Source organism: Triticum urartu, unplaced genomic scaffold (genome assembly GCF_003073215.2).
Source record: "Triticum urartu cultivar G1812 unplaced genomic scaffold, Tu2.1 TuUngrouped_contig_8242, whole genome shotgun sequence".
In the NCBI taxonomy this organism is placed as follows: domain Eukaryota; kingdom Viridiplantae; phylum Streptophyta; class Magnoliopsida; order Poales; family Poaceae; genus Triticum; species Triticum urartu.
The window spans coordinates 1-9,130 of record NW_024119171.1 but is presented as its reverse complement, the minus strand read 5'-3'; the positions used below and the strand labels follow the sequence as shown (position 1 = coordinate 9,130).

The window sequence follows — 9,130 nt, the reverse complement described above, 5'->3', positions numbered from 1 at the left end:
TGTTGTTCATTTTAAAAGCCAGGCACTATTATTACACCTAGCCAGGACATTCATTTCATAGGAAAGGTCAAAAAAAGCATGAGTACGTTGATCTTGTTGTTTTAAAAGCATCAGTTTAGCAAAACAACATCTGTCCCTAGAAACAAGTCCGAGCTATGAATGTGAAACATGCTCCACATCAAACAACTTAACGACATTATTAAATACTATATCATGGTTGAGCAATATCACAAAGCGATGGTGTAGACAATCGCATAGATAAATAAACATGCTTGGGATTTCTCCCTATTTGGGGTACAAAACTAATTTCTCTTGTTCATTCTGAAAGCCAAGCACCACTATTATTCCTTATTAGTTGTACTTCAGTTCATGGAAGCTAAAAAAAGCATGAGTATGACTGATCTTATCATCTCAACAGTACCAGTTTAGCAAAGAGACATCTTTCTTTCCCTAGAAGAGTTTGTGCTACAACATTATTAAAAGGCCATAATATATTGTTAGGCATATTCAAATATATGAGCATATGATAGGCATATTCAAATATATTGACACAATCAAAAGGCCAACAAAACACATACCAGCCACACTATTGAGTGGTCCACTGCCTAGCGGTAGTAATTATTAGAGAGGTAAAGGAAAGCATCAGTGTGCTGTGAATAGCCCCGGTTTAGCAAAGAGGCATCTGTCCTTATAAACAACATTGTGCTATGAATATGTCATGCTTTGCATCAAATTGTTAGACAACAATATAAAAATACTATGTTACCATGATTGAGCAATTTATTAACAAAGCAAAGGTAGAAAGGTAATTTTGGGACATTCAAGACAAGTTTGCATGGATGTATCGAGACACGTCGTTCATTTTGAAAGACAAGCGATAGTAATTATTTCCTAGCTAGGACATTCAGTTGAACCTGTTTAAGAAAGAGGCATTTCCTTAGAAACAAGTTTGAGCCATGAGCATGCAGCATGTTTCACAACATTATTGAACAAGTTAAAATGGTTATGGTGTAGATAAATAAGCATCAGTTGTTAGGCATGTTCAAATGTATTGACACAATAAACAAATTTCCATGCCAACAAAAGACATGGCAGCCACACCTTTGAGTGGCCCACTGCCTAGCGGTAAGCAATTTTAGGCGCCTTTATGGCTTGCAAAAAGACCAAGGAGAAATAAATTCTACTCCTTCCATCCCTAGTTAAGTTGACTTGGATCTGTCTGGATACATCGGCGCATCTAGACAAACCCGAGTCAATTAATTCGGGACAGTTTACTTCTGAGGTAAAGGAGGATAATATATGTGTCCTTGCACCTGCTTGAGAATCACTGCCTAGTAAACATTATGATGTGTAAGTGATGTTTTAATCGGCAAAGCCAAATTCAAACATGCTGGCAACAGTAGTATGGAGATTAGCATTTGTTGAAAATCCTTCTAGCTTGAAAGTAGACTAATATGCAATTGTGTGCATCTCATGTATCTTATTTGGAATGAAATATGCAGGTTTTATGACTAACTAGGCGCATCTCTCAAGATGTCAGTCACAATTTATCCTATCCTACCGGAAGGACATGACTTCTTTTCCAAAAACTGAGCTGCTGGAGTTTTGAAGTGTAAACTGAGATGTACATTTCGACTGATGTTCCTTGTAAAATGGGGGCTGCTGCAAAACAGTAGTATGAATGCTGGCACATGCATATGTTAATCACATCAATTGTTTGTTTGATTGACTTGTCCAAAGGAATAGTTACCTAGGCACACTCAGTATGGGTGGCCCCTGCTCCCCTTGCAGCGTCTCTTCCCTGTTTCCGCGTTGCTGATGTGTTCCTCCAGAGCCAGAGCTTTCTTCTGGTCCCTTTCCTTGGCCTTGGCCTGCTCAAACCTGCAAGAAAATCCAACCAATAATAACATGAAAACGAGTGAAATCAGACTACTGAATCAATTCGACAGGTTGAAACAGGAGGGCGTCGCACCAGTCTCTCTGGCATCGTGCCTGGTAGTCGAGGAACGAGGTGAGATGTACCCACATATCCTGTCTCTCCATGCTCCTGAGCTCTTCCATCTTTAGCTGCTGTTCGGCGAGCTTGCGATCGTACTCGGCCTTCAGTGCGGCCTTCTCGGCCTCTGACCTGTCCGCATCCCTTGCACTGCCACGAATCGTCAGTACAAGAAAGGAAATGTTCACCGCGCCACGAATCGCGAGTCCTGAGAAAAGAAAATTCAACCCACCGATGCTTGTCGAAGTGTCTCTGCATCTTCTCGGGCTGCTTCAACTTACCACACTCCAGGCAGGCGATCTCCCTGCGGTTGATGATGTAGAGAATTGCCTTCGCCACTTGTTCGAGGATCCCGCCAGCGGCCACAGTGACCGCCGCTACCCCTCCCAGGCATCCGACGCTCGATGAAGGGGCCATGGATCCGACCCGTCCGGCGGCGGTGTAGGAGCGTGCGCGGCGGCGGCGGAGGAGCGCGTGCGGCGGAGGGGACGGGGGAGAGGGAGAGAGAGAGACAGCGCAAGCGGCCTCTTAGGTTAAACCCGATGCGATGACAGATGCCGCTCGCTCCCTTTTTTCTTTCTTTTCTTTTTCCGCTCGCTGCTGTAATAATAATAAGAAGAAAATAACGTACCGGGTTTTTGACAGATTTGATGAAGTTAGTGAGTTCTAAATATGTTTTAATTTTTTTCACCAATGTATATGAATGCTCGCAATTCTTTTATTTACCCACACTACTATTAAACAAGAGAACATCATTAGGGCGGACGAAAACTCTGCCCATCCGCGCCTGCATCCGCATCTGTTCATTAAAAAAAAGCACAATTTATTTGGATCCTGAAAACTAACTAATCTCTATCTCAATTAGTGGGATTAGTATTCTATAAATTTCTCTCTTCCCTCACAACCGCTTGCTGCTCCTCCTCTACTCCTCCACGAATGCGAGCACGGATCCCCACCGCCGCCCTCCGCTCCTCCTCTGTTGTCCCATGGGCACGACCGCAGATCGTCGTCGTCGTCACCGCCCGCTCCTCGTCTGCTAGTCGACCCTAGAAAAAAACAATGTCGGTCTCCTACCCCCTCCCGCCACGCCCCTACCCAATCGACAAACTCTCTTGAGGCCATCCAAATTTACCAAGTTAAAAGAGCATTGTCGTCGAGGCCACCCCGAACCCTTGAAGTGTTGTTGAGGCCACCCCAAACCCTTGAAGCGTTGCCGAGGCCACCCCAAACCCTAGAGACGCGGCGAGGCCAGGCCACTAATATGATTCCTTATTGTGCTTAGGTAGCTAGTTCAACGTTTGTCACTAATATATCCATCTGTCATGTTTGAATAATAATTGCCATGTTGTAAATGTTTGCGGAAACTATGGATCCGCACCCCCGAGACGAAGCAAAAGAAGCGGTGTTGGGGGACGTAATCGCACACGGAAGTGATGCCATCTTGTCGTTTCTCAACGACACATGCACCGATGGTCTGGAAAGACAGGATGAAGAAGCAGGCTACGACGATGATCAAACAATGGAGGAGGAAGGACACCGTAATGACGGCTCCGGTGACCGAATGGAGGGGGAAGGACACCGTGATGACGGCTCCGGTGACCGAACGGAGTCCGGCCAGGTATATATATTAATTAATTAAGCATGTGCTGACTATATAGCTAATTGATGCATTAATTGTTTTTGGTATGTACACATATTAACTCTCTTCTTTTTCTTCTTTTCTAGCCCTCCGGATCAAGCAACACTTCGCTAACGAGACGAGGCCCGAAGAGAAAGTTGCGCATGGATGAAAGGTACACGATCATCGAAATTGATCGCGCTGGCCAACCGATTGAACCCCTCCGGACCAAGCAAAAATTTAATGCTCAGTGCGAGGTTCTAGTTAGGGACATGATCCCAATCAACATCGAGTAATGGTTGAAGCCTAAGGACATAGACTCTCAGGTGTCTTATGTCAGCGATAGGCAGAAAGCTGATCTTTGGACAGCGCTGCAGGAAAATTTCACCTTCCCGCCAGAGGAAGATCCGGAGAATCCAGTTAAAAAGCCAATGATCAAGGCTTATGCTCTTAGGAAGATGGCTGAGCTATTCAGGAGGTGGAAGAATGAGCTGAAATCATCGTTTGTCGACCAAGACAAGACTCCAGAATTCATCGGCCGATTTGAGAACATCAAAGATCAGTGGCCCGCATTTGTCACCAAAAAGAAGTCTGAGAGAGCAGCGAAGATGTCAGCGACAAACAAGAAGAATGCTGCAAAGAAGAAGCATCACCATCGCACGGGGTCAGGTGGCTACATGAAAGCCCGGCCGTTGTGGGACAAGGCTGAAAATGACCTCATTGATAAAGGGATCGAACCAGAGAAGCGACGCTGGCCAGACCGTTGCAGGACTTGGTTCTTCGGGGTTGGGGGGAAATTGGACCCTGTAACAGGGAAGTGCATTTGGACCAACGAGCAGCTGTACACACCCATCGAGAAGCTTCAGGAGTATATCGAAAAAGCGCAGCAAGGGACCTTCATTCCGGACAGAGAGAACGACAAGCTCACAGAGGCCCTCGGGAATCCTGAGCACCCCGGACGGACACGAGGCACGCCAGGCTCCCTTTCGTGGAAGGCTGGATTTCCCGACGCAGGCAGTTACAAACGCCGGGAGAGGAAGAAGAAAAAGGAGTTGACCCAACTACAGGCGCTGCACGCAAGGGTACAAGCGCTAGAGGAACGAGACGCGGTTCGCAGCACGCGACCTGCCGAAGCTACACCCGAAGCTACCCCGCCATCTCAGCGGAGAAGCAACGTGGCTTCCACGGAGCTGCTTTAGGAGCCTGTCTTCACTGCTCCTGCTAGCTACCCCATGGATGCTATCACGGAGTCTCAGCATTGCCACCTTATGACGCAGTGGATGGAATTCAAAGTCAAGGCGGCTGTTGGCTCTGTTGCACTTCCTGAACCTAGCGCAACTTTTCACTGTCGGTCGATTCCAGAAGGATATGCTAGGGTGATGGTGGATGAAATCACAGAAGGATTTGAGGACCTCGCGCTTGACCACCCTACGGGTGACGGGGAGACTCGGTTGGGTTCTTGTCTGAAGACTCCATGCCTATGGCGGAAGGAGCTCATCAACCTTCCGAACTGGACGCCTCCGCCTCCTCCTCCTCCGGCGAGTCAGGGCACTCTGCCTCCTCCTCCGCCGCCTCCTCCGGCGAGTCAAGGCACTCCGCCACCTCCTCCTCCTCCTTCGGCGCGTGGTGGCACTCGGCCTCCTTCTCCGCCTGCGCTGGCACGCCCGAGCAGCCAACTTCCTCCTTCTCTGCCTCGCCAGCAAGGGCGGAAGAGACCCGCCGCCTCCCCGGCTGCTCCGGCGTGTCGTAGTCCTTCTCCTCCGCCTCGTAAGCAAGCACGAAAGAAGACAGCCGCAGCCGCTCCGTCTGCTCCAGCGTCTAGCAGTACAGCCAGAGGTGGGAGGCAATACAGATATGGTCCTTCTCTGAAGACTCCGTCGAAGTTACCATACGAGAGGACCGTGGAGGAAAACGCGAATATCGTGCGAGCCGAAGTGACGAACTTCTTTGAAGGGGTGAAAGCAAAGAAACATCCACCTCCGGAGGAGAAGATAGATCCGGTGAAAGCGAAGCGCACTCTGGCTGCCCTGAGGAAACCACCAAAGTCTCCGCCGAAAGCAAACTATGACCGCATTATTGAAAAGTCATTTCTCGAAGCGAAGTGGTCGGGAAGTACTATCAGTGATCAAAGGTTAGCAGAACGACGAGCTAGGAAACAAATTTTCCAGCTCGGTGAACAAGCGGACCAATCGTGCCCCCCGCTCAAGGTGTCTAGCGACATCGTCGCTAATGATCCGAGGATGGTGCCCGGTTATAGCAATCTTGGAGATTACTTGCTCGACGATGTACTGATTTCTTGGAGGTGGACAAACACAGATGCGAGTACGGGAAGCCTCTCGTCAAAGATGAAACATCTCTAACAACGATGATGCGAAGATTCCATGATTGGTACATGAAAACCTGCAGAGAGTCTGGGGGGACGAATACTTTGACTCTGTTTGTTAAAGAGGAGCATGAACTCGTTGGAATTGATCTGTTGCATGTTCCATTTGAGGAGTTCTTCTAGTTTTTCAATCAAATGGCCCTCGATAAATTAACGGTCACTTTCTACTGTCTGTAAGTAGTACTATTTCTGTCATTAAGTCTCTATATATAGGTCAGCTCTTTCATTGCATGTATTTATAATTATCCTCACTATATTATATATGCAGATTGAAGATCGCCGAATTGAAGAAAAGACAAATCGGTGATATTGGGTTCATTAACACAAATCTCATAGATGCAAATGAGGTTAAATTTCATGCCAAAGATACTGAGGCCAACTTGCTATGATCTTTGGTAATAAATGAAAACAAAGATATAATACTCTTTCCTTACAACTTCAAGTGAGTGTTACTGTCTTGTGCATATTCTGTTTCCCTTATTAGTCCAGGTTATAGTAATGTAATTGATGAGTTATGCATGCGTGCACAGGTTCCACTATATTCTCCTAGAGATTAAGCTTGAGCAGGGACTAGTAACCGTCTTAGACTCGAGACGAAAAGATCCTAAGGAGTATGCGGACATGAATGAAATGCTCGAGAAGTAAGTTAAATCGATCATTATCACACCATATCAGCAACTTTGTTCATTTCCTGATATCAAGTAATTGTTTTCTTCGTCTGGCAGGGTTTGGACAAAATTCACCAAAAAAGCTTCGGGACCGCCAAAGAAGCTGCAATTTAGACACCCGAAAGTAAGTACTACTAGCATGCTCCACACATCTCCTAGTTATTCAAGCGCTAGTTTCATCAATATACCATTTATAGCATGCTTGCTTATCAGTTTGATTGACCTCTATTTCTTGTAAAGTAGTTGTGGCAGGAAGCCAGGAATAATTACTGTGGATACTACGTTTGAATATGAAGTGCCTAAGCAATAATATTCACAATTTTATTTTATTACCATCATTTGTGTTGAGTTTCATTCATTCATATATATATGTATTGACCCCCTTCTTCAAATTAGATCTTTCGGATGCGGGATGAACTCCTACCACGATATCGTATGCGAGGAATTCAAGAGGAATTGGCGGCATTCTTCCTTGACCACGTGATCGCTAAAGACGGAGAATACCATGTGGACCCTGAGTTCATATATAATTAGGACATTATATTGTAAGAGATAATTATATTGTATATATGTAGCCAGTATTGTCCGATAGATATACGAGAACTTGTTGTTCAACCAATCTTTCGGAGAAGGAGAGGTGGTCGATATCACTTCTCTCTGTATGCATATGTTCATGACAATCTTCTGTTTCCTTCATTTGCTTACTAGCTAGCGTGTCGAGTCCTCTCTATACATATAATACGTAGCGTACGCCGACCAAGCACGGAGATAAGAGAGGACACTTATCTCTATTAATTAATTAGCTACCTAACACAATATATGAAACACCTTAATTAACCATACAAAACCCCCTATAACCCCCCCCCCTTTGAAAAAAACAAAACCCGAGCCCCTGAAATGCTGACGCGTGGATGCCTATTGGTCCCGGTTGGTGCCACCAACCGGGACCAAAGGGCCTCGTGCCTGGGCTCGCCGCACCGGCCACGTGGAGGCCCATCTGTCCCGGTTTGTATAAGAACCGGGACTAAAGTCCTAGAGTATTAGTAACGACCCTTTAGTCCCGGTTCCCCTACCGGGACAGATGGGCCTTATGAACTGGGACAAATGGCCCTTTTTCTACTAGTAATGGGCCATAGTGGAGAGGAGGAGGCAGGCCACAGGAGGTGCCCCCCACAAGCCAATCCGAATTGGACAAGGGATGGGGGGGCGCGGCCCCCCTTTCCTTCTCCCTCTCCACCTCTTTCCCCTTCCCCCCTCTCCGTAAGAAGGAAAAAGAGGGGGGGCGAATCCTACTAGGAGTGGAGTCCTAGTAGGACTCCCCCTCCTCGGCGCACCCCTTGTCGCCGGCCTCCTCCCCTCCTCCTTTATATACGGGGGCAGGGGGCACCCCAAAGGACATCAATTGTTTAGCCATGTGCGGTGCCCCCCTCCACCGTTTATTCCTCCGGTCATACTGTCATAGTGCTCAGGCAAAGCCCTGCGTGGATCACTTCACCAACACCGTCATCACGCCGTAGTGCTGACGGAACTCATCGACTTCTTCGTGCCTCTACTGGATCAAGAGTTCGAGGGACGTCATCGAGCTGAACGTGTGCAGAACTCGGAGTTGTCGTACGTTTGGTACTTGACCGGTTGATTCGAGAAGACGTTCGACTACATCAACCGCATTAAGTTAACGCTTCCGCTTCCGGTCTACGAGGGTACATGGACACACTCTCCCCCTCTTGTTGCTATGCATCTCCTAGATAGATCTTGCGTGATCGTAGGAAAATTTTGAAATTACATGCTACATTCCCCAACAGGTGGAGGAGCTCAGTCCTCGCCGGAGCTGACGAGGTCGATGAACTTCTCCCTCTGCTCCTCGCGGATGCGCCGCCACTCGTCGTCCTTGTCCTTCGCGGCAAGGTTGGCCGCGACCGTTTGCTTAAGGATGAGGTCTTCGAGCTCGTCGTCGCCGGTGCTCTGCCTCCTCGCGCAAGCTCTGTTTGGCAATGGCGGCGGCGATCGCGTCGAAATCGGCCACGAAATCTTCGGGCCCGACGACCCCTCGGCGCTCGATCTCCTCTGGCTCCTGCTTGACGGCGACGACCTCGATCTCCTCTGGCTCCTGCTTGACGGCGACGACCTCGATCTCCTCTGGCTCCTCTGACCACTCCCGCTTCACGAGGAGAAGCCCCGCACCAGAAGGGGAAGAGCTCACGGTGTGGGAAGATCTCGCGGCAGAGGACGAGCCCGCGGCCGAGGAGGGCGTACGGCAATGCCGACGGTCGTACTCCTCCATCTCATGAAGGAGGAGGCTCGGCGGCGGCGCCGTCCGCGCAGACACGCCGCTCGCGCTCGGGGTCGCGGCCCCCGTCGGAGCTGCCATCGAAGTTGTGGCCGGAGCTCCACATGTGGGCCCACATGGTCGCTGGAGGCGGAAGGGGGCTCACCGGCGGCGAGAAATGTGAGGGGGGGGGGGGGGG

The 9,130-nt window shown here is 48.5% G+C and overlaps 1 protein-coding gene across 1 annotated transcript; it reads right to left on the bottom strand.

The window, feature by feature from the left end:
* Positions 1 to 393: 393 nt before the first annotated feature.
* LOC125531863 lies at positions 394 to 2,487 on the bottom strand. Its single transcript, XM_048696094.1, has 3 exons — positions 2,229 to 2,487; positions 1,973 to 2,146; positions 394 to 1,881 (listed from the first exon to the last, which is right to left on the bottom strand). The coding sequence occupies exons 1-3, from the start codon at positions 2,411 to 2,413 to the stop codon at positions 1,761 to 1,763; spliced, it is 480 nt and encodes a 159-aa protein (XP_048552051.1). The 5' UTR covers positions 2,414 to 2,487; the 3' UTR covers positions 394 to 1,760.
* Positions 2,488 to 9,130: the final 6,643 nt, after the last annotated feature.

Coding starts and splice junctions, on each gene's coding strand:
- LOC125531863 (XM_048696094.1), bottom strand. CDS start 2,413: ATGGCCCCTTCATCGAGCGTCGGATGCCTGGGAGGGGTAGCGGCGGTC. Junction 2,147..2,228: donor AGACACTTCGACAAGCATCG/GTGGGTTGAATT, acceptor GATTCGTGGCAG/TGCAAGGGATGCGGACAGGT. Junction 1,882..1,972: donor GCACGATGCCAGAGAGACTG/GTGCGACGCCCT, acceptor ATTTTCTTGCAG/GTTTGAGCAGGCCAAGGCCA.